General features: G+C 42.8%; 1 protein-coding gene across 2 annotated transcripts in view; it reads left to right on the top strand.

Annotated features, from left to right (window-relative positions):
- The window catches only part of LOC131197286 (integrin alpha-X-like), a 75,505-nt gene that overhangs the window by 19,647 nt on the left and 31,638 nt on the right, over positions 1 to 24,220 (top strand). For both annotated transcript variants that reach the window (XM_058181155.1, XM_058181154.1), the window contains 8 exons: positions 7,002 to 7,140; positions 7,964 to 8,052; positions 10,058 to 10,178; positions 10,287 to 10,423; positions 12,565 to 12,705; positions 22,051 to 22,254; positions 22,388 to 22,518; positions 24,023 to 24,186. In XM_058181155.1, coding sequence (XP_058037138.1) covers positions 7,002 to 7,140; positions 7,964 to 8,052; positions 10,058 to 10,178; positions 10,287 to 10,423; positions 12,565 to 12,705; positions 22,051 to 22,254; positions 22,388 to 22,518; positions 24,023 to 24,186 — 1,126 coding nt within the window. The remainder of the gene's footprint in view (positions 1 to 7,001; positions 7,141 to 7,963; positions 8,053 to 10,057; positions 10,179 to 10,286; positions 10,424 to 12,564; positions 12,706 to 22,050; positions 22,255 to 22,387; positions 22,519 to 24,022; positions 24,187 to 24,220) is intronic.

A 24,220-nucleotide genomic window follows, 5' to 3' on the forward strand; every position in this document is an offset into this window, starting at 1 on the left:
TTAAACCACTTATTGCTGAGAGAGCAGCTGCTTCATAGTATAATTTAAAATTGGGCATTTTTAAGCCTCCCCTTTCCCGTGAATCTTGAATTATTTTCATTTTAACCCTCGCTTTTTTACCTTCCCATATAAATTTATTAATTCCAGTCTGCCATTCCTCCAAATTTTTATCTTTCTTAATTATTGGTATCATCTGAAAAAGGAATAAAAATCTAGGTAAAACATTCATTTTGATAGCAGCTATTCTCCCTAGCAGCGATAATTCCAATTTTTTCCAAACAATCAACTCCTTCTGATCTTTTTGCCATAACACCTCATAATTATTCTTGTACAATTTCACATTTGATGGCGTAATATAAACCCCTAAATATTTAACCTTTTTTACAATTTCAAATCCTGTTATTTCCTCTAATTTTTCTTTCTGTTGTCTGGTCATATTTTTTATTATCACTTTTGTTTTATTCTGATTTACCTTAAACCCTAAAACCTTTCCATATCTATCAATTATTTCCAACAGAGAAACACTTGAATTTATAGGATTTGTTGAAATAATTACCAAGTCATCTGCGAAAGCTCTCAGTTTATATTCATGTTGTCTAACTAACGTCTAAATTCCTTCTGTCTCCTTTGATTCTTGTATTTTATCCAATAATGGCTCCAGAGTTAAAATAAACAATAATGGTGATAAAGGACATCCCTGTCTTGTTCCTTTCGCAATCTTAAAAGCTTCTGTTAAATTACCATTAATTATTATCTGGGCTGTTTGCTCTCCATAAATCGCTCTAATTATTCTTACAAAACCATCTCCAAATTGCATTTTATCTATTAATTTAAATAAAAAATCCCAATGCAATGGATCAAAAGCTTTCTCTGCATCCAAAAAAATAAATGCTGCTGGAATAACATTTTTCTTTTCTAAATATTCCAATAAATTTACAATCTGCCTAACATTATTCCTCATCTGTCTCCCTTTTATAAATCCAGATTGATCAGTATGAATTCTTCATTGTAAAACTAACATAAATCTATTTGCTATTATTTTAACAAAAATCTTATAATCATTATTTAAAAGTGAAATTGGCCTATAATTCCCAGGTTTTGAACAATCCTGTTCCTCTTTTGGTATCAATGAAATAAAAGAAGTTCTCCATGAAGGGGGAATTCCCCCTCCTAATTGTATCTGATTAAATAATTCCTTAAGTGGACTCAACATCTCATCCTGTAAATTCCTATAATAACTTGCTGTAAGCCCATCCGTACCAGGAGTTTTCCCCATTTTTAATTGTTTAATTACCAAAATAATTTCTTCAGAAGTTATAGGCCGATTCAATTCTTCCCTTTGTTCTAAAGTTAAGCTTTTAACTTTATAATCTTTCAAATAATTATCAATATCCATATTCAATATATTATCTTTAGCGTATAAATTTGTGAAGTATTCTAAGAAAGCTTTTTTAATTTTATCCTGTTGATATCTCTCTTTACCTTTATATTCTATTTTTTCTATAGTGCATTGTTTTTGTTTTTTCCTTAAAATGTATGCTAACCACCTACCAGGTCTATTTGCATTACAAAAGGTATTATGTTTGGCATATATATTTGCCATATATATATATAATATATATATAATATATAATATATAATATATAATATACAAATAGGATGAAGACTATTGCTTAACATAGTGTAAGCCGCCCTGAGTCTTTGGAGAAGGGCGGGATATAAATGTAAATAATAATAATAATAATATAATAATAATAATTATATATATATATATATATGTTTTCTGAGGTTTTCACGGGTGTTTGTATATAGGTCTTTGGTTGTTCGGGTTTTCTCCCGTGTAAAATTGGAAGTGTCTTGGCGACGTTTCGACGAAGTCTCATTCGTCATCTTCAGGCTTCAGCTTCGTGCTTCTGGGAGCAATGTGTGATCGCAGCTGTTTCTTCCTTTTAACTGCTAGTGGGGGTTTGAACTGATTGGGTGGGAGCTTGGCTGTGCTCTGATTGGATGGGGTTTTTTCTGTGCTCTGATTGGCTGGGGGTGTGTCCTGTGTTGGTGGGGGCTTGGTTGTGCTCAGTCTAGTCTGTGCTGCAGGGGGATTTGAGCTGGTGAGCTGCATAGCTGTTGTTTGGCTTTGTGGTCGTGCTACATCTTCATAGTGGGTGTCAGTCTGCTGCATGAATGGATTGGAGGGGTTTGAAATGGCTAATGTTGCAGCTGCGGTCTGGCTTCTGGTCCTTGGTCGTGCTTCATGATCAGTGTGGGTTTGGGTCTGCTTTCTGGGTGGATGTGCGGTGATGACATCCTGTGTGGACCTCGTGAGTGTGGGTCTGGTGTCATTCCTCGTGTTAGGGACTCGTTTGTCAATAAGGGCGGGTTTCCAAATGGCTGGTAGGCGGGAGGTGTCATCTCGTTTGTTCATGCTGCGTGGGCGTTTTTCTATCTCAATGGCTTCTCTGATTATTCTGTTGTTAAAGTGTTCAGTTTTGGCAATAGTTCTGGTCTTTTTAAAGTCAATATCATGTCCTGTGACTTTAAAGTGTTGGACCAGGGAAGAAGTTGGTTCCTCTTTTTTGAATGAGTTCTTGTGTTCTTCAATGCGTGCACTTATTCTTCTGTTGGTTTGTCCAATGTATGTGGTGGGGCAGGCGGTGCATGGGATTTCATATACTCCTTGATTTTCTAACTCAATTTTGTCTTTGGGGTTTCTTAGGATGGTGGATATTTTTCTGTTTGTGCAGAAAGCTGTCTTGATGTTGTGTTTGTGGAGGATCTTGCTGATTCTGTCTGTGGTGCCTTTTATATATGGGAGGAGGGCTGTGCCGTTTTCTTGTTCTCTGTCTTGGATTTTAGTGGGGGGTTCTTTTTGGATTAGCTTGGTAATCTTATTTGTTTGGAATCCATTGGATGTTAGTACGTTAGTGAGAGTGTCTAGTTCGGGTTTTAGGTGTTGTTCATCAGCTAAGCATTTTGTTCTGGAGATGAGTGTCTTGGCTACGGAGTTGATCTGTGCTGGGTGGTGGTGTGAGAGTGCATGCAGATAGCGGTTTGTGTGTGTTTTCTTCTGGTAGATGGTGTGTCCTAGGGAGCCATTGGGTTTTCTGTAGACTGAGACATCCAGGAAGGGAAGTTGGTTGTTAACTTCTGTTTCCATGGTGAACTGTATTTTGGGGTGTAGGCTATTGAGGTGTGTGAGGAAGTTGTCAAGTTTTTCTTTCCCGTGTGGCCAGATTATGAAGGTGTCGTCTACATATCTGAGCCAGAGTTTGGGTTTGTGATCAGATTTTTCTAGAGCTTGGGTTTCAAAGTGTTCCATGTAGAGATTGGCAATGACAGGTGAGAGGGGTGATCCCATGGGTGCTCCTTCTACTTGTTTGTATTTTTGTCCATTATAGATGAAGTATGTGTTGGATAGGCAGTGGTTGGTCAGATCTAGGATGTGCTTGGGGGGGTTATATTTGTTTTGGATAGCTGTCAAGGTTTCTTTGATTGGCACTTGGGTGAAGAGGGATATGACATCAAAGCTCACGAGTAGGTCGCTGGGCTGTAAGTTTTGTTTCTTTATGATCTCTATGAACTGGAATGAGTTTTTTACGTGTGAGGTGATGGATTCTGCATAGGGCTGTAGTTGTTTGGCGAGAAATTTGGCTAGGTTTTGTAGAGGTGAGCCTATGGAGCTGACTATGGGTCTGAGTGGGGTTCCTTCTTTGTGTATCTTGGGGAGGCCATAGAGCTTAGGGCATCTGGATGATTTCTCTCTGGGAATGATTCTTTGTTGGATTTCTTCGCTGATGGGGGAGGCTTTTATTTTGGATCTAGTGGTTTTTTCTAGGTAGGTGGTGGGGTCTGTGTTTAGGGGCTTGTATGCAGGATCTTGGAGTAGGTTGGTTAATTTGGTTTGGTAGTCAGATGTGTTCATAACCACCGTGGCGTTGCCCTTGTCTGCTGGTAGGATTATTATGCTGGTATCTTTTTTCAGGTTAAGTAGTGCTGTCTGTTCCTCTTTGGGTAAGTTGCTTTTGGGTGGCTTGCTGGTGCAGAGGATGTTGGAGATCTCGAGTCTGATTTTGTTAGCGTCATCGGGGTTGATTTTGGTCAGGCTGGTTTCCAAAATTTGCATGTGGACGTATCTTTTTAGAAGAAATTCTCTTGTCCTTTTCGTGTATCAATTACTCCATTCCAATCTCCTAATATAATATACGATCTATAATCCCATAGAATCAATTTATCATACAACATTCTGTAGTATTTTTCTTGTTGCTGATTAGGTGCATATATACCTAGCAGAAAAATCTTTTTTGTTTCTAATGTAAATTCAATAGCAATATATCTTCCGTGAATATCTGCCTCTATTAACTTGGCTGGTATATCCTTTCTCAAATATACCACTATGCCATTTTTCTTATCCAAAGCTGAAGCAACAAAATGTTTACCTCATTTTGAATTTATTAAGTATTTTTGATCTGATAATTTAATATGTGCTCTTGTAAACAAATCACATCATTTTTAAATTGTTTCAGATAATGAAATATTTTTCTTCTTTTCTGAGCTGAATTCAAACCATTGACATTCCAGGTCAGAATTTTATTTGCCATTACTGGCCTCCTGAAGCTTTTGAACAATCAGCTGAAGATCTTCCTCCCGTATCTTTGGCCTTGCTCCTCCCACCGCTTCTGTAGCAGAATCCTGACCTTTACTTTGAATTTGTTGCTCCTTTTCTTTACGCTTGAAGGCTCCCCTTGTCACTCTTTGTTCTTGTGGTTGTTCCTCAGATGATAACATCATTGGGGTCACCTCAGCTTCCACACTCATTTGACTCTCTTGAATTCTTTTTTCTATTACTTCTATTTCAACTTTCAACACAGTAGAAAGAAAATCTTTGGCCTTAAGCACTGTATCAATACGATATCTTCTTCCTTGATAATACACTGACAAACCAACTGGAACTTCCCATCTAAAGTGAATCTGATATTTTTTAAGTTCTTGTGTAAAAAATATAAAGTCTTTCCTATCCCTTAGCATCTTGGGAGGAATCTCTTTCAAAACCTTCAATTCCTGATCTCCTATTTTCAGCTTTTTCTGATATGCAACTTGCAAGATCTGATTTCTCATTGTTCTTTTCACAAAGTAAACCACAATGTCTCTAGGGAGCTTCTTCTGCCTAGCAATCCAGGAATTAACTCTGTATATTTTATCAATTTGATAAGCAACCTCTTGTGGATCAGATTCAATAAATTCAGCCAAGGCTTCTGATAATTTTTTTTTTAAATCTTCACCTTTTTCCTCCTGTAATCCCCTAATTCTCAGAGCTCCTTCCATCATCCTATACTGCATCACCATCACTTGATCTTCATTTTTGTCCAATTTTATTTGCATTCCTCCCATTTTATTTTCTAATTGCTGGTTTGACTGAGCAATTTCTTGCACCTCCTCCTCCAACCCCTCCAGTCTTTTTGCCAAACCTTGAAAAGCCATCAAAATATCTTCTCTTATTTTTTATTATTATCTTTTATTTCTTCTCTTATTTTGTCATTATTTTCCATCAACTCCTTAAACCTTTCTTCAAACATTTTCCCTTGCTCTTTAAGCATATCTTCCAAAGCTACTTCAGATCCCCTTCTGCCAGCAGTCTTAGGTGGTTTAGTAGCCATTTCAGTTTTTAAAGTCACAAAATTTAACTTTAAAACTTTTCTTTTTCCCTTTGAGTATAGGAGAGCTCAATTCGTTGCAATCCACAAATAATGTTTCTTAGTTACACAGCCAGATTCCACTTTCACTTCACTTCACTTTCACTTCCTCTCAGACACCATTTTAAACAGTCAGTTAAGGCAAAAAATAATAATCACTTTTTAAAGGGTAGAAGTCAGGAAGTCAGAAATACTTGCAATCCAATAATTGTTCACTCGCCTTATTCCGTCTGCCATATAGAAATCCACAAAGAAAATCAATTAGGCAGAGATGGACACTTTCTTCTTTTCCTGCTTCTGCAGGAATGCGCTGAAGCTCGGAGCTCGGTGGGGTTCAGTGGGACTCAACCTTCCGGGGCTCTGCTTCACAAAGCCAAGCCCCTGGGGAGATCTACCACTCTCCCGCTGCTCTATCCTCTCCCTTTCTCCCAGGGAGAGAAGTTGAAGCCGGCGAACAGCTGATTTTCGCTGTTTTGCCGGCTTTTACGAGATTTCAGCACGGAGCACCTTGATTAGGCGCCCGGAGAGGAAAGTGGTGCCACCGGAAGTCTTTGGCAGTCAGTTTTAAGTCCAGGAAACATCCTGGATGAAATTGGCCTAATTGGTAGCTAGAAAGGGAAAGGAATGTGAAGTTTTGGGAAGTTAGTACAAATTTGTTCTTACTGGTAGTCCTCAACCTACAAATATTCATTTAGTGACTGTTCAAAGTTACAACAGAACTGAAAAAAGTGACATGACCATTTATCACACTTATGAGTGTTGTAGCATCCCCGTAGTCATATCATAACTAGCATTTATTTGCAGTGTCCCAGGGTCATGTGATCCCCTTTTGCAACTTTCTGACAAGCAAAGTCAAGAGGGAAGCCGGATTCACATAACAACCATGTTACTAACTTCACAATTGCAGTGATTCACTTAACAACGGTGCCAAGGAAGGTCCTACATTGGGGCAAAACTCACTCAACTGTCTTGCTTAGTAACAGAAATTTGGGGCTCAATTGTGATAACAAGTTAAGGACTACCTATATTATCTAGTCCCAAAGGTGCTTTTTCAAGAGGCAACTGGACTTTCTTTGAAGACATTTTGCTTCTCATCCAAGAAGCGTCTTCAGCTCTTCACTTCTCATCCAAGAAGCTTCAAGAGCTGAAGAAGCTTCTTGGATGAGAAGCAAAATGTCTTCAACAAAAGACCAGAAAGTCCAGCTGCCTCTTGAAAAAGCACCTTTGGGACAACCATGACCTGGATGACTGAGAATCTCCATTGATATATTATCCAGTGTATCCCTCTCCCTCCCTCCCCCTTGTATCTATCAGGTTGGTCGGAATTTCTTGACGGCTCAAGATGAGCTGCGCAGAATTGCATCATCAAATGAAAATGTTTTTCCTGTGGAAAGTTTTGATGCCCTTGGACAGCTTCAGAAACAGCTGAAGGATAAGATCTTTAATATTGAAGGTTTGAACTCATCCTTTTCCAATGATTCTCCTGATGCTCTTTGGAGGGTGATTTGTTTATTTTTTTAATTCTTAAAGTTTCTTTCACTGGCAAACTTTAAGACCTTCCCTGTTCTTCTCTGTGATTTATCTCAAGGCTGAGATAAATATTATTGGATAGAGAGCCAACCCAACTTCGTTTTTCAATAATTCAGCCCATCCATAGAGAACCAAAAAAGATAATAAAAAGATAAATGATACTTTTAAAATGGCATGCTCATAAGGGAACAAGAGCATTTGCTTCATTTATGACAGATTATGTTACTACAGGTACTGCTTCACTTCTGACCGGCTGCTTAGTGACCGGTCGAAATTACAACCTACTTCGAAGTTCTAACAGTGCCCCCTCCTCGTGGTCACATGACTGCACTTCAGGTGCTTGGTAACATGGAAAAACGGGCATTTCTGCTTTTTTGGCAAAACTGTACCATAGTGAATAATGGGTTTGTTTAACAACTGCATTTGCATAGCGGCCACAGTGTTCGCACTTAATCACTATTGCATTTGCTGCTGCTAAAAATGTCCTAAAATCAGGTTGGTTATGTGACTGATCCATTTTACAACCCTTACAAATTATGACCATAATGGAAAGGCTCCATTATGGTCGTGACTTGAGGACTCCACAATCCTGACATCACACAACAGGCCTTAAAGTAAAGAAGCTCATAGAAGCCACGGACAGCATCGGAAACTGCATAAATTTATCACATGATTTATAAAATTCAAGTATTTTGATGCTGTTGACAATTGCTGCTCTTATTCGTTATTTTTCTTCTTTGAAAAAGGAGTCTCTAAACCGTCACCTGATGCCTCAGCCAGCAGTTTTTTCGAGAAAGAATTTTCCCAAGGTGGATTCAGCTCCCTTCTTACACCGGTGAGTAGACACCACAATACTAATTTATATCCTTTGTGAAAATATAAGCTTTTGGCATATTAAGAAAAAAAGGCTGAAAAAGCAGAGAACTGAGATTTTAAGGCATGGCATGGGTGTTTTAAGCACCCATTCTGACCTGGAGTACTTCTCTAAATCTAAAGAAAAAAAGGGGGAGAAAATTTTCATCTGTCTGTTTTCACAGCTGAAAGTCACAAGTGACCCACAATTTGTTTACTTTTATTTTAAGGAAAAGAATCATACTTAAAAAAAAAAAAAAGAATCCTGCAGTAGGCTGCTCTGAACCCATAAATCAGTTATTAAAATCTTTACGTACTCCGAAAATAAGACCCAGCCAGAAAATAATTCGTGGCATAATTTTTCAGGATGCTCATAATATAAGCCCTACCTCAAAAATAAGCCTCAGTTAAGATCATCAGCCACATGGACATATTTAATACCATAAAAAGGTAAAGGTTCCCCTCGCACATACGTGCTAGTCGTTGCCGACTCTAGGGGGCGGTGCTCATCTCAGTTTCAAAGCCGAAGAGCCAGTGCTGTCCGAAGATGTCTCTGTGGTCATGTGGCCGGCATGACTCAACGCCAAAGGCACACGGAACGCTGTTACCTTCCCACCAAAGGTGGTCCCTATTTTTTCTACTTGCATTTTTACGTGCTTTCGAAACTGCTAGGTTGGCAGAAGCTGGGACTAGTAACGGGAGCCTACCCCGTTACACGGCAGCACTAGGGATTCGAACCGCTGAGCTGCCGACCTTTTGATCAACAAGCTCAAAGTCCTAGCCCCTGAGCCACCGCGTCCCATATTTAATACCATATTTTCCCCAAAATAAGACCTAACCATAAAATACGCTCTAATGCAGTGATGGCTAATTTTTTTGCCATTGCGTGCCAAAAGCAGGGACACATGCCCAGACCCATAATTCAATGTGCCCCCCCCTGCATGCATCCGTGACCCCCCTCGCATTCTCCCTGCTTTTGGCATGCAATGGCACAGTGGGCCAACCCTCCCAGAGGCCATCCAGGGGTCGGAAACAGCCCATTTCCCAACTTCTGGTGGTATTGGAAGGCCCTTTTTCGCTCCTCCCAGGCTCCGGAGGTTTTCTAGGAGCCTGGGAAGGGCGTAAATGCCCCCCCCCACCCAGAGGCCCCCCAGAGGTCCTCCAGAAGCCGACTTCTGGTGGACCCAGAAGGCCCAAAAATCAGATGGCCGACATGTGCTTGCGTGCTGGAGCTGAGCTAGGGCAACACTCACATGCCCACAGATACGACTCCGCATGCCAGCTGTGGCACGCATTCCATAGGTTTGCCATCACGGCCCTAATGCATCTTTGGAACAAAGATTAATATAAGACCTGATCTTATTTTCAGGGTAATATGGGTAGTTTCCTTGCAGGTGAGGGAATGGGGATTTATTTATTTATTTTTCACATTTCTGAACCATCTCATAGAGGGACTTGGAGTGCTATACAATAAAAAAAAACCAACAACACCCGGCTCTTTCACATTTCTCCTGAATTTTTCTGATATAGGTAAGCCTCAATTTACAACAGTTCATTTGTTTGCAATTACAGTGGCACTGAAAAAAAAGTGATTTTCCACACTCGTGACAGTTGCGACATCCCCACAATCACGTGATCAAAATTCAGATACTTGGCAACCAGTTCATATTTATGACGGTTGCAGTGCCCCTGGGTTGTGTGATCATCTTTTACGACCTTCTGACAAGCTGAGTCCATAGGGAAGCCGGTTTCAATTAACAACCATGTTACTAACTTAACAACTGCAGTGACTCACTTAACAACTGGGACAAGAAAGGATATAAAATGGGGCTAAATTCACTTAAGAAATGTCTCAACAACAAAAATTTTAGGCTCAGTTATAGTCGTAAGCTGAGGACCACCTCTACTTGGTGACAAGGCTACATGTGCATATGAGGGTAGATAAATTGTCCCTCTTTCATTTCTTCCTTGTTTCCTTTTCTCTTCAGGAACATGCAGTGACCGGGGTTGTCGGTGCTTATAGCTGGACTGGAGGCTTAGAAGAATCATCTTTTGGAGAACCTCCTCAGACCCAATTCCTGAACATCAGTATCAATGAGTCCTATATAGGTGAGTGATGGAGGTTGGTTATTTCTTATTTCTCTCCACCCTCTGCCCCAAAGTGCTAAATTGGTCAAATCCAAGAACCACAGGTTGTTTCTTCTCTTTTCTGGATAGGTTACTCTGTGGCTTTAGCTCGCTTTCACAAAAAGACCTTCTACATCACCGGAGCTCCTCGGTTCCAGCACGTTGGCCAAGTCTTCGTCTTTGAAAGCAAGAGTGGACGCTTCACAGGGAATATTCAGGGTCAACAGGTAAGGGAGGATAGGAAACGGGATGCAGATCAACCTTCACTGTTGTGTCGGAAGGATTGTAAAACTTCATAGAACTTTTGTTCTACATCAAGGACAGAGTGTCATAGTCTAAATTCATAATTAGTCTACCTCCAGCAGAGATTCTATTAGAATGTAGGCATAGATGTAAGAGAGAAAATTGTTATCAGAGACAATTCAAGTAGGGGAGTCCTCAGTACAGGTAGTCCTCACTTAATGACCAGTCACTTAAGAGTTACGACAGACTTCCCCAGAGCTACTTACAACCCAGTTCTGAAGTTCCAATGGCTGCATAACAACATACACAACTGCAGTCCCGTGTTTGAATTTGGGGCACTTGGGAGTGTCGTGTCTCACTCCTCCGCTGACGGCCGGGTCAGGGAAATCCGAATCAGGTGTGCCTCTGCAGCTCTGCCAAAGTCCTAGCAAAGTCCTCAAGGCAGGCAGGAGACCAGAAAGTGACTTCAGCAAGATATGTTTAGACTTTGCCTGACTCAGAGAATGCCAGAAAGCAGATCCTTTATATAGGCCATGGGGTGTGGCTCCATGACTCAGCACTTATCCAGGCCTGCCCCTTTCTTCCTTCTGTTGCCTCCGCCTATCAAGTCTTCTGACGCGAGGGTCACTCCAGTCAGCAGCTGTTGGTAATAAACCTTCCTCAGGCTCACATGCTGTGGAGGAAGGGGAGGGGTCTAGTTGCTCCGTTTGCCTGGGCATGGAGCCAGGGCTGGGGGCTGGAGATACTTCCTCCTCTTCAGCCTGTCTGGGCATGGAGCCAGGGCTGGGGGCTGGAGGTATTTCTTCCTCTTCAGCCTGTCTGGGCATGGAGCCAGGGCTGGGGGCTGGAGATATTTCTTCTTCCGTGTTCGGAAGCAGATAAGAAGACCCCGGCTGAGGTGAGATTGGACGAGACACAACAGGGAGCTGGCTCGCATTTATGACTGTTTGCAGTGTTGTATGGTCACATGACCACAATTTTCACAATATATATTTTTAATTTTCTGGTTCTTATGTCCTATTTCCAGCAGACACTCCCCATTGACGAAAATAGGTTCATTTATCAACCACTGCATTTGCTTAACAACTGCAGCAAAAAAGTCATAAAATCAGGGATGCTCCTGTGGTGATCCAGTTAATGACCAGAGTGACTTACAACCATGTTTCAGGCTCAGTTACAGTCCTATAGTAAGTCAAGGACTACCTATACACTGTTGGATTTGCTGGCTGAGCCTAATGAGGATTGGAATGCAACACCAACTAGGCAATCTCATTTATTTATTAATTTATTTGACAGACCCCATTTTCCTGCTCAATCACGGGCATTTTAGGTGGTTAAGACTCAATAAAAGGCAGTACAAAAATACCAATTCATAAGTCAAAATCAACCTTCATCCTGCAGTGAACAGACAATGGCTGAAAGGAAGATGATGATAATGATACACCAGAATTTAATCAACTAACAGTCAAAGCTAAATTGGTTTTAGTGCGGTACTATGCTGTCCTGTGTCTGATCTCTTTTTACACACACATACCCCACCCCACCCCACCCCACCAGAATGGAGGGATTGCCTAAATAAGCTTTCTATTGCTGGGCAGCTTCCCTAAAATGGCTGACCACAAAGTAAACAGCTCAGCTCCATGACCTATTTTCTTGAATAATTTTTCTATTAAGACTTTTGAAAGGGAGATTAAAAATTAATAAGAATTAATAGAGAGAAAAGAAACGAAAGAAAAGGAGGGGGTGGAAGAAAAGCAAAAAGCACAACAAGAAGGAAAGAAAAGACCTAGAAAGAAGCAGCTTTCTGTTTTCTTCTCAGTAAATATAAGTACGGTTACAAAATTAAGTCTTGCCAAAAAAATGAAAGCTCTCTTTTCCCCCCCGTTATATATTTCCTCTGATCATCAAAGTCCCTAAGTCATAAGACTGAGCTTTGTTTTCTCTTTTCTGCAAAAAGTCACAAGACATTTCCAGTCAGAAATAAATAAATCATTTGATGGTAAACCAATAAATAACATGATGTCTCAACAGGGTTGCTCTGCTAAAATGGCTGGATATCTACAAAATGCTGGGCCTACAGACTCTGTATTGTGCGATCCCACAGAAGGTGTTTTCTTCTTTTTAGGTGGGTTCTTACTTTGGTGCTGAACTTGCCACCGTGGACTTAAACAAAGACGGAAATACTGACCTCCTTCTAATTGGGGCTCCTCATTACTACAATGGAAGCCAAGGTGGGATTGTCCATGTCTCGTCCATCAACAACACGGTGAGTAAAGCCTTTGGAGGCTGGAAGATAAATCTAGGATTGAGAAGACGTTCTCTCACATTTGGTGAATTTTGTCTTTTGCTCCATCTGTTCATTTTTTGGAGGAAATGCTTAGTAATCTCAACAGGTTTTTCCCCCCAGGTATTTCTGCCAAAGGAGGCAGATCATAACAAAATCTTTAAGCCTTCTCCTTTGTAGCTGTCTGATTATAGTGTTTCATTTTTTAGCTTCAAATGCCAAAATATTTTTAATATATACATATATATTATATGCAAGCAATCTGTCAGTGTTCTGAGTAATGCATTTGCTAAAATCAAAACTCCAGTGCAGGTAGATTCCGCAAAGAACATGTTTATTGGATATATCATATCGGTTTAGCTAGTGAAAACCAACTCTAAAAGTTCCTGTGTTTTTTCCCTAATTAAAAGAGCAAATATTTCACACCCCAAATGTCACTGGTCACATTGTCCAATGAAAGTAGCTGGCAGGCTACTTTCAACTGCTACCTGTTGGGATGATCTTGGTTCCCACAAGAAAATTTTTTGTTTTGACTATTTGCCAGCCTATCTAGTTCCCCCTCCCTCCACCCTCTCAGAGTTCATGGCAACTATGAGGCAGGACAAGATGGCTTCAACCAGGTTCGCTTCAGAGTTGACACAATCCCTTTATGGGTTCCACTTAGGCAAATTTGCCTACTCACTAAAATGAACTTGTAGCCCCAAATTCAATCCTCCTGACATTATTGCGATTACAGGTAGTCCTTGTGTGTCACAATCACCATCGGGACTGGAATTTTGGTCACTAAGTGATGCAGTTGTTAAGCAAGGTGTCACCGGACTGGACAAGATTCTATGACCACTTCTGTCATGGCTGTTCAGTGAGCCACGCAGTATGTAAGCTAATCTAATTTCCGCAGTTGATTTGGCTTGCAGTCGCATTACACCAAGACCCTGAAACTGTCGTAAATACAGGTTAGTTATCAAGTGCCCAAATTCTGATCAAATGATGGTTGTGACTTCGAGAATGAGTCATGTAACTTTTTTTTAATGCCATCATAACTTTGAATAATCTTTAAATGAACCGTTGTAAATTGAGGACTAGCTGTATTCACAGACGCACCCAAGACAGCGAAAGTTTTGAGTTGCCACTCTGCACACACCTGGCTACTCTCAGTGATTTGCTGGTTGAAATGGCTCCGAAATTCAAAGACTTTTTGATAAAATTTTTAAATGCTTCTTTTTAGAACTTTATTTGTAAAACACACACACACACACACATACATACACACACACAAACATTAAATACAGGTAGTCCTCAATTTATAACCACAGTTGAGCCCAAAATTGCTAAGTGAGAAATTTGTTAAATGAGTTTTGTCCCATTTTACGTGAATCACTGCAATTATTAAATTAATAACACGGTTGTTAAGTGAATCTGGTTTCCCCATTGACTTTGCTTGTCAGAAGGTCACAAAGGGGATTCCATGTCCCCAGGACACTGCAATCATCAGAAATATAAATCACACCTAGACGACACACTGTACAAGGAAAGATGGAATGTTTTATATCTGGTTTGTTTTTAAAAAAATAAAAAAATAATTAAAAAAAATAAATATAAATCACATGATGATGGGGATGTTGAAATGGTCATAAGTGTGAAAAACGATTATAAGTCACTTTTTTCAGTGCCATTGTAACTTCGAACAGACACTAAATGAACAGTTATAAATTGAGAATAACTGTAAAGTGTCTTTAAACAAAAACACATATAAAACAAACTTATGTATGGATTAGTTGACAAATATGGGACCAGAAGCTGGTAGGAACTTAATCCTGTCTTTCCCTAAGAAAAATGATTTGGTTTTGGCTAATGCATCATTCGCAGCATTTTTTGGAACATAACTAACTGCAGATAGCAAGAAGTTATCATATGTTAGTTTAATCCATCTACTGCTTTGTCATATTATATTATTTGCCCAGAAGATTGTAATGAGTGTGTTTTTAATATGAGTGCTTAAATATAGAAATGTATGGTTGTTTCTCACTTTTGTTAAGTCAACTGGATGACATTCCTGGAAAGTAATTGATAAGCAGCAATGTACTGTAGAATAGACTATAATTGTATTCTGTCTGTCTGTCTGTGTGTGTCTCTCTCTCTGTCTGTTTGTGTCTCTCTCTGTCTCTCTCTGCCTCTGTCTCTCTCTCTCTCTATATATATATATACATATATAGGTCTTTGGTTATTCGGGTTTTCTCCCGCGTAAAATTAGAAGTGTCTTGGCGACGTTTCGACGAAGTCTCATTCGTCATCTTCAGGCTTCAGCTTCGTGCTTCTGGGAGCAATGTGTGATTGCAGCTGTTTCTTCCTTTTTAACTGCTAGTGGGGGTTTGAACTGATTGGGTGGGAGCTTGGCTGTGCTCTGATTGGATGTGGGTTTTTTTGTGCTCTGATTGGCTGGGGGTGTGTCCTGTTTGGGTGGGGGCTTGGTTGTGCTCAAATTAGTCTGAGTTGCAGGGGGATCTGAGCTGGTGAGCTGCACTGCTGCTGTTTGGCTTCGTGTTCGTGGTCGTGCTACATCTTCGTAGTGGGTGTCAGTCTGCTGCATGTATGGATTGGAGGGGTTTGAAATGGCTAATGTTGCAGCTGCGGTCTGGCTTCTGGTCCTTGGTCGTGCTTCCTGATCAGTGTGGGTTTGGGTGTGCTATCTGGGTGGATGTGTGGTGGTGACATCCTGTGTGGACCTCGTGAGTGTGGTTCTGGTGTCATTCCTCGTGTTAGGGACACGTTTGTCAATAAGGGCAGGTTTCCAAATGGCTGGTAGGCGGAGGTATCATCTCGTTTGTTCATGCTGTGTGGGCGTTTTTCTATCTCGATGGCTTCTCTGATTATTCTGTTGTTAAAGTGTTCAGTTTTGGCGATAGTTCTGGTCTTTTTAAAGTCAATATCGTGTCCTGTGACTTTAAAGTGTTGGACCAGGGAAGAAGTTGGTTCCTCTTTTTTGAATGAGTTCTTGTGTTCTTCAATGCGTGCACTTATTCTTCTGTTGGTTTGTCCAATGTATGTGGTGGGGCAGGCGGTGCATGGGATTTCATATACTCCTTGATTTTCTAACTCAATTTTGTCTTTGGGGTTTCTTAGGATGGTGGATATTTTTTGGTTTGTGCAGAATGCTGTCTTGATGTTATGTTTGTGGAGGATCTTGCTGATTCTGTCTGTGGTGCCTTTTATATATGGGAGGAGGGCTGTGCCATTTTCTTGCTCTCTGTCTTGGGTTTTAGTGGGGGGTTCTTTTTGGATTAGTTTGGTAATCTTATTTCTCTGGAATCCATTGGATGTTAGTACTTACAGCCCAGCGACCTACTCGTGAGCTTTGATGTCATATCCCTCTTCACCCAAGTGCCAATCAAAGAAGCCTTGACAGCTATCCAAAACAAATATAACCCCCCCAAGCACATCCTAGATCTGACCAACCACTGCCTATCCAACACATACTTCATCTATAACGGACAAAAATACAAACAAATAGAAGGCGCACCCATGGGATCACCCCTCTCACCTGTCATTGCCAACCTCTACATGGAACACTTTGAAACCCAAGCACTAGAAAAATCTGATCACAAACCCAAACTCTGGCTCAGATCGTGAGCGACACCTTCATAATCTGGCCACACGGGAAAGAAAAACTTGAAAACTTCCTCACACACCTCAATAGCCTACACCCCAAAATACAGTTCACCATGGAAACAGAAGTTAACAACCAACTTCCCTTCCTAGATGTCTTAGTCTACAAGAAACCCAATGGCTCCTAGGACACACCATCTACCAGAAGAAAACACACACAAACCGCTATCTGCATGCACTCTCACACCACCACCCAGCACAGATCAACTCCGTAGCCAAGACACTCATCTCTAGAACAAAATGCTTAGCTGACGAACAACACCTAAAACCGAACTACACACTCTCACAAACGTACTAACATCCAATGGATTCCAGAGAAATAAGATTACCAAACTAATCCAAAAGAACCCCCACTAAAACCCAAGACAGAGAGCAAGAAAATGGCACAGCCCTCCTCCCATATATAAAAGGCACCACAGACAGAATCAGCAAGATCCTCCACAAACATAACATCAAGACAGCATTCTGCACAAACCAAAAATATCCACCATCCTAAGAAACCCCAAAGACAAAATTGAGTTAGAAAATCAAGGAGTATATGAAATCCCATGCACCGCCTGCCCCACCACATACATTGGACAAACCAACAGAAGAATAAGTGCGCATTGAAGAACACAAGAACTCATTCAAAAAGAGGAACCAACTTCTTCCTGGTCCAACACTTTAAAGTCACAGGACACGATATTGACTTTAAAAAGACCAGAACTATCGCCAAAACTGAACACTTTAACAACAGAATAATCAGAGAAGCCATCGAGATAAACGCCCACACAGCATGAACAAACGAGATGATACCTCCGCCTACCAGCCATTTGAAACCTGCCCTTATTGACAAACGTGTCCCTAACACGAGGAATGACACCAGACCCACACTCACGAGGTCCACACAGGATGTCACCACCACACATCCACCCAGAAAGCACACCCAAACCCACACTGATCAGGAAGCACGACCAAGGACCAGAAGCCAGACCGCAGCTGCAACATTAGCCATTTCAAACCCCTCCAATCCATACATGCAGCAGACTGACACCCACTACGAAGATGTAGCACGACCACGAACACGAAGCCAAACAGCAGCAGTGCAGCTCACCAGCTCAGATCCCCCTGCAACTCAGACTAATTTGAGCACAACCAAGCCCCCACCCAAACAGGACACACCCCCAGCCAATCAGAGCACAAAAAAAAAACCCACATCCAATCAGAGCACAGCCAAGCTCCCACCCAATCAGTTCAAACCCCCACTAGCAGTTAAAAAGGAAGAAACAGCTGCAATCACACATTGCTCCCAGAAGCACGAAGCTGAAGCCTGAAGATGACGAATGAGACTTCGTCGAAACGTCGCCAAGACACTTCTAATTTTACGCGGGAGAAAACCCGAATAACCAAAGACCTACATACAAACACCCGCGAAAACCTCAGAAAACAAATATACATATATATATATAGAGAGAGAGATACAGATATATATATATATAGAGAGAGAGATATGCTACAGAGCACTGCACAATAGAACAACTAGACACAAGAACAGTTTTTTCCCGAAGGCCATCACTCTGCTAAACAAATAATTCCCTCAACACTATTTACTAAATCTGCAGTACTATTAGTTTTCTCATAGTTCCCATCACCAATCTTTTTCCACTTATGACTGTATGACTGTAACTTTGTTGCTGGCAATCCTTATGATTTATATTGATATATTGACCATCAATTGTGTTGTAAATGTTGTACCTTGATGAACGTATCTTTTCTTTTATGTACAGAGAGCATATGCACCAAGACAAATTCCTTGTGTGTCCAATCACACTTGGCCAATAAAAATTCTATTCTATTCTATATATATATATATATATATATATATATATATATATATATATTTGTTTTCTGAGGTTTTCACGGGTGTTTGTATATAGGTCTTTGGTTGTTCGGGTTTTCTCCCGTGTAAAATTTCACACATTGCTCCCAGAAGCACGAAGCTGAAGCCTGAAGATGACGAATGAGACTTCGTCGAAACATCGCCAAGACACTTCCAATTTTACGCGGGAGAAAACCCGAATAACCAAAGACCTACATACAAACACCATGAAAACCTCAGAAAACAAATATATATATATATATATATATATATATATATATATATATATATATATATATATATATATATATATATATATAGAGAGAGAGAGAGAGAGAGAGAGAGAGAGAGAGAGAGAGAGAGAGACGGAGAGAGACAGAGAGACAGAGACAGAGACGGATGGACAGACAGACAGACACAGAGAGAGAGAATAGAATAATTTGTTCCTGAACAATGATACAGTTATTCAGGCCGCTACTTTCTGAGCCTCAAATGCTATATAAAGTCACATAAGTGTTTAAAATTCCTTCCATGTTTTTATTATTATATAGTTATTGAATTTTTTTATTTAGATTTATTATTTATTTATTTATTTATTTAAATTTTTATACCGCCCTTCTCCCGAAGGACTCAGGGCGGTTCACAGCCTGATAAAAAATACAAAATAATACAATATAAATACGATTAAAATATAATTAAAAAACTTATTAAATTGGCCATGATTAAAATTTAGAATAAAACCCATTAAAAACCCATAAGTTTAAAAACTAACCCAGTCCAGCGCAGATGAATAGGTGAGTTTTAAGCTCGCGACGAAAGGTTCGGAGGTCCGGAAGTTGACGGAGTCCTGGGGAGTTCGTTCCAGAGGCGGGAGCCCCACAGAGAAGGCCCTTCCTGGGCGTCGCCAGGCGACACTGTCGCGCCGACGGCACCCTGAGAGTCCCTCTCTGTGAGAGCGCACGGGTCGGTGAGAGGTATTCGGTAGCAGCAGGCGGTCCCGTAGATAGCCCGGCCCTATGCCATGGGCGCTTTGAAGGCGTTCACCAACACCTTGAGCGCACCGGAAGGCCACAGGTAGCCAGTGCAGCCTGCGCAGGATAGGTGTCACGTGGGAGCCACGAGGGCTCCCTCTATCACCCGCGCAGCTGCATTCTGGACTAACTGAAGCCTCGGATGCCCCTCAAGGAGCCCCATGTAGAAACATTGCAGTAATCCAGGCGAGGCGTCACAAGGGCGTGAGTGACTGTGCATAAGGCATCCCGGTCTAGAAAGGCGCAGCTGGCGCACCAGGCGAACCTGGTGGAAAGCTCTCCTGGAGGCGGCCGTCAGGTGGTCTTCAAAAGACAGCCGTTCATCCAGGAGAACGCCCAAGTTGCGCACCCTCTCCATCGGGGCCAATGACTCGCTCCCAACAGTCAGCCGTGGACTCAGCTGACTGTGCGGGATGCCGGCATCCACAACCACTCCGTCTTGGAGGATTGAGCTTGAGCCTGTTTCTCCCCATCCAGACCCGTCGGCTTCCAGACACCGGGACAGCACTTCGATAGCTTCATTGGGGTGGCCTGGTGTGGAAAAGTACAGCTGGGTGTCATCAGCGTACAGCTGGTACCTCACACCGAAGCCACTGATGATCTCACCCAGCGGCTTCATGTAGATGTTGAACAGAAGGCGAGAGAATCGGCCCTGCGGCACCCACAAGTGAGGCGCTGGGCCGACCTCTGCCCCCGCCAACACCGTCTGCGTCCGGTCGGAGAGATAGGAGGAGAACCACCGATAAACGGTGCCTCTCACTCCCAATCCCTCCAGCCGGCGCAGCAGGATACCATGGTCGATGGTATCGAAAGCCGCTGAGAGGTCTAATAGGACCAGGGCAGGGGAACAACCCTTATCCCTGGCCCTCCAGAGATCATCCACCAACGCGACCAAAGCCGTCTCAGTACTGTAACCGGGCCGGAAGCCGGACTGAACGGGTCTAGATAGACAGTTTCCTCCAGGTGCAGGGGAAACTGATATGCCACCATATTTCTACAACCTTCGCCTTTAAGGTTGGAGACCGGACGATAATTACCTAAAACAGCCGGGTCCAGGAAGGCTTCTTGAGGAGGGCCTCACCACCGCCTCTTTCAAGGCGGCCGGAAAGACTCCTCCACCAAAGAAGCGCTCGTAATCCCTGAGCCAGCCTCGTGTCACCTCCTGAGTGGCCAGCACCAGCCAGGAGGGCACGGGTCCAGTAAACACGTGGTGGCATTCAATCTACCCAGCAACCTGTCCATGTCCTCGGGAGCCACAGGGTCAAACTCATCCCAAACAATATCACCAAGACCGCCCTCAGACGCCCCGTCCGAATCGCCACAATTTTGGTCCAGACCGTCCCGAAGCTGAACGATTTTATCGTATAGATAACCGTTAAACTCCTCAGCACGTCCCTGCAACGGGTCATCCCGCTCCCCCTGGTGAAGGAGGGAGCGGGCCACCCGAAACAGGGCAGCTGGGCGGTTATCTGCCGACGCAATGAGGGAGGAGGCGAGCAACGCCGCTTCCCTCAGTGCCACTAGGTAGGTCCTAGTATAGGATCTAACTAGTGTCCGATCAGCCTCTGAACGGCTGGACCTCCAAGAACTCTCTAGGCGTCTTCTCCGGCGTTTCATCCCCCTCAGCTCCTCGGAGAACCAAGGAGCCGGTTGGGATCTGCGCCGGGTCAGAGGCCGCAGAGGCACGACACGGTCTAAAGCCCCAGCCGCAGCCCGGTCCCCGGCTGCGGCCAGTTCCTCTGCCGTGCCGTGAGCCAGACCCTCAGGGAATGGCCCAAGCTCCGTCCGGAACCTCTCTGGGTCCATCAGGCGCCTGGGACGGTACCAACGTAATGGTTCCGTCTCCCTGCGGTGTTGGGTAGCGGTCAGAAAGTCCAGGCGAAGGAGAGAGTGATCTGACCATGACAAAGGCTCTGTGACTATATCTCCCAAGTCCAGATCCTTCAGCCACTGACCAGAGATAAAAATCAGGTCCAGTGTGCCTCCCCCAATGTGAGTAGGGCCATCCACTACTTGAGTCAGGTCCAGGGCCGTCATGGAGGCCATGAACTCCCGAGCTACTGTCGATGACGAGCCAGCAGATGGCAAGTTAAAGTCCCCCATGACTAAAAGTCTGGGGGTCTCCACTGCCACCCCGGCAAGCACCTCCAGGAGCTCGGGCAGGGCCGCTGTCACGCAGCAAGGAGCCAGGTACGCGACCAGCAAGCCCATCTGACATCTATGACCCCACCTCACAAAGAGGGATTCACACCCGGCAATCTGAGGTACAGTGGTCTCCCTCGGCTCTAGACTCTCTTTAATAACAACCGCCACCCCCCCACCCCTACCCTGGGCCCTCGGCTGATGGAATGCACGGAAACCCGGTGGGCACATCTCAACCAGGGGCACGCCCCCTTCAGTGCCCAGCCAGGTCTCCGTAACGCCTATAATATCCGCGGCACCCCCCTGAATCAGATCATGTATTAGGGGGGCCTTATTGGCCACGGACCGTGCGTTGCATAACATCAGACGAAGGCCCAGGCTCTGAGGGTCTTGACCATCCGGGGAACGGGAGAAGTCGTTTGTTATATTAATTTAAATAGAGTAGAATAACAGAGTTGGAAGGGACCTTGGGGTCTTCTACTCCAATCCCCTGCTCAGGCAAGAAACCCTAAATCACTTCAAACAAGTGGTTGTCCAATCTCTTCTTAAAAACTTCCAGTGTTGGAGCATTCACAACTTCTGGAGGCAAGTCAAAATTACACTAACTAATGTAACTCACATGCTTCATTCCAGGGTGAGCTTGTTCACCTTCAAACGTTGCATGGAATCCCAGGTAATGGACTAGGCCGTTTCGGGGCAGCTCTCTCCACATTAGGGGATATCAGTGGTGATGGCCTTACAGATGTGGCCGTAGGAGCTCCGATGGAGGATGAAAATCGGGGGGCCATCTACATCTTCCTGGGTGAAATAGGCCGACTGAAGGAAGTGCACAGCCAGGTAAGTCCAAATGTCAAAAATAAGGAAGGTAGGAATAGCCAACTGAAGCTATTGCTGGGTTGCTATACCTGACTGCTTAGGTTGATGTGCTCCAGTCTTAATGATCTCTTTTTTACTTCCTTTTTCCCCGCAGCGGATTTCGGCCTCCTCTGTTTCTCCTGGGCTCCAGTTTTTTGGACAATCCATCCAGGGAAGGTTGGATCTGAGCAGGGATGAGCTGACAGACATAGCCATTGGAGCTCTTGGAAGTGCAGTGGTGCTTCGGTAGGGATGGGTGGGGTGGAAATGGGCATGGACCAGGCCTGGGCATTTTATGGCCCCCAGGCCATATCCAGCCTTTTGGCTGTCCCTGTCCAACCCACAGAAATTGGTTTTATTTTGAAGGTGATTGCTATTTTCCCCCCCCAGTTTATCCATGTTCATGTATGTATGCCTAAGCACTTTCACATCCCTATTTGTTCAGTCCTCCACAAGATTCCCAGTTTCTCATGTGACCCCTTATGAAAATTAGTAAATGCATTAAGTCTCATAGTATAGGATGTGTGTGCAAAGTGCACTAATAATAATAGGATAGGATAGGATAGGATAGGATAGGATAGGATAGGATAGGATAGGATAGGATAGACTAGACTAGACTAGACTAGAATAGAATAGAATAGAATAGAATAGAATAGAATAGAATAGAATAGTCCTGGCTGACTCGCTATGCAGCCCTGCTCACAACCAGACAACAGTAACGGAAGGGAAGAGGAAAGGCACTGGAATGTAAGGGAGGTTTGGGAGGGAACTCTGGAATGCAAACAGACAGAATCCGAGGCAGATAGGCCATTTCCAAAATAAAGCAAATGCAACTAGATTGGTGGACAATGGGACATGGGAGGGGTGGGAAGGAAAAGATTTCCTATACTATTGACATGCAAAAATGTCAGAACTGGCTTATCCATTTCTGTACCCATATGGCTTTCCAGTAAAGTTATACTCTTGGAGAGAAAATGTCCCAGGAGTTTCTTTTGCTGTCTAATGCAGTGGGATGCTTGGGAAGAATAAAATATTCTTTATTGTGTGGTTGGACTTAATAAAATATCCATCAGTTTAGGACAGTATCTATCTATCTATCTATCTATCTATCTATCTATCTATCTATCTATCTATCTATCTATCTATCTATCTATCTATCTATCTATCTATCTATCTATGCTTGTGTGTGCTTGTGTGTGTGTACACCTTATGTAAAATGATCTGAGAGTGGGATAAAATCAAAAGTAATTAAAAAATACTTTTGGGAGCATGGCTTGGCCTGTGGCACAGTGGTAGTTTCACATTGACTTGGAACCTGCAGTGTGAGCTGAGACAGTTGTTATGTCCAATTGTTGGTTGTGGAATCACAGCAGCTGACAGCTTCTTGCCAATCTTGTCTGGTTTAGGAAGCTAAGCAGGGAGAGTTATTAATTGTATGGGAAACCACCAGGATAGAGACCAAGGCCATAGAGTAGACAACATAGGAAGAGGCAATGGCAAATCACTTCCTGCTGCCAAGAAAACTACAACATGAATGAGTCCACAAAATCACCGGAAGCTAAACCTGACTCAAAAGAAACTTCACTCTTGTTAATGGTAAAAGAGGAATTGTGCTGCATATTGCATAGAGATACATGGGGATTGTGAAATGGCACTTCCCCTATGCTAAGATTAGGCCTTATCGGAGATCTCTGTATTTTGGAAGGCAGTTGGTTAGGAAAAATCATAACACCTTTCTTCTGCTTTCCAGATCCCGGCCTGTTTTCACTGTCCTCACTTCATTGAGATTCTCCCCTGATTTGATCCCTCTGGATCATCCAGAATGTGGAAGCAGGAAGATTTCAAGAATTGATTCTCGTGGACAAGTCAGTCTTTGCTTCACCTTAACTCTTCTCAGCACGAAATGGAGCTCTGGTAACATCTCAGCATGACCGTTCTTTTGCTTAAT

Source organism: Ahaetulla prasina, chromosome 4, assembly GCF_028640845.1.
Source record: "Ahaetulla prasina isolate Xishuangbanna chromosome 4, ASM2864084v1, whole genome shotgun sequence".
NCBI lineage: Eukaryota > Metazoa > Chordata > Lepidosauria > Squamata > Colubridae > Ahaetulla > Ahaetulla prasina.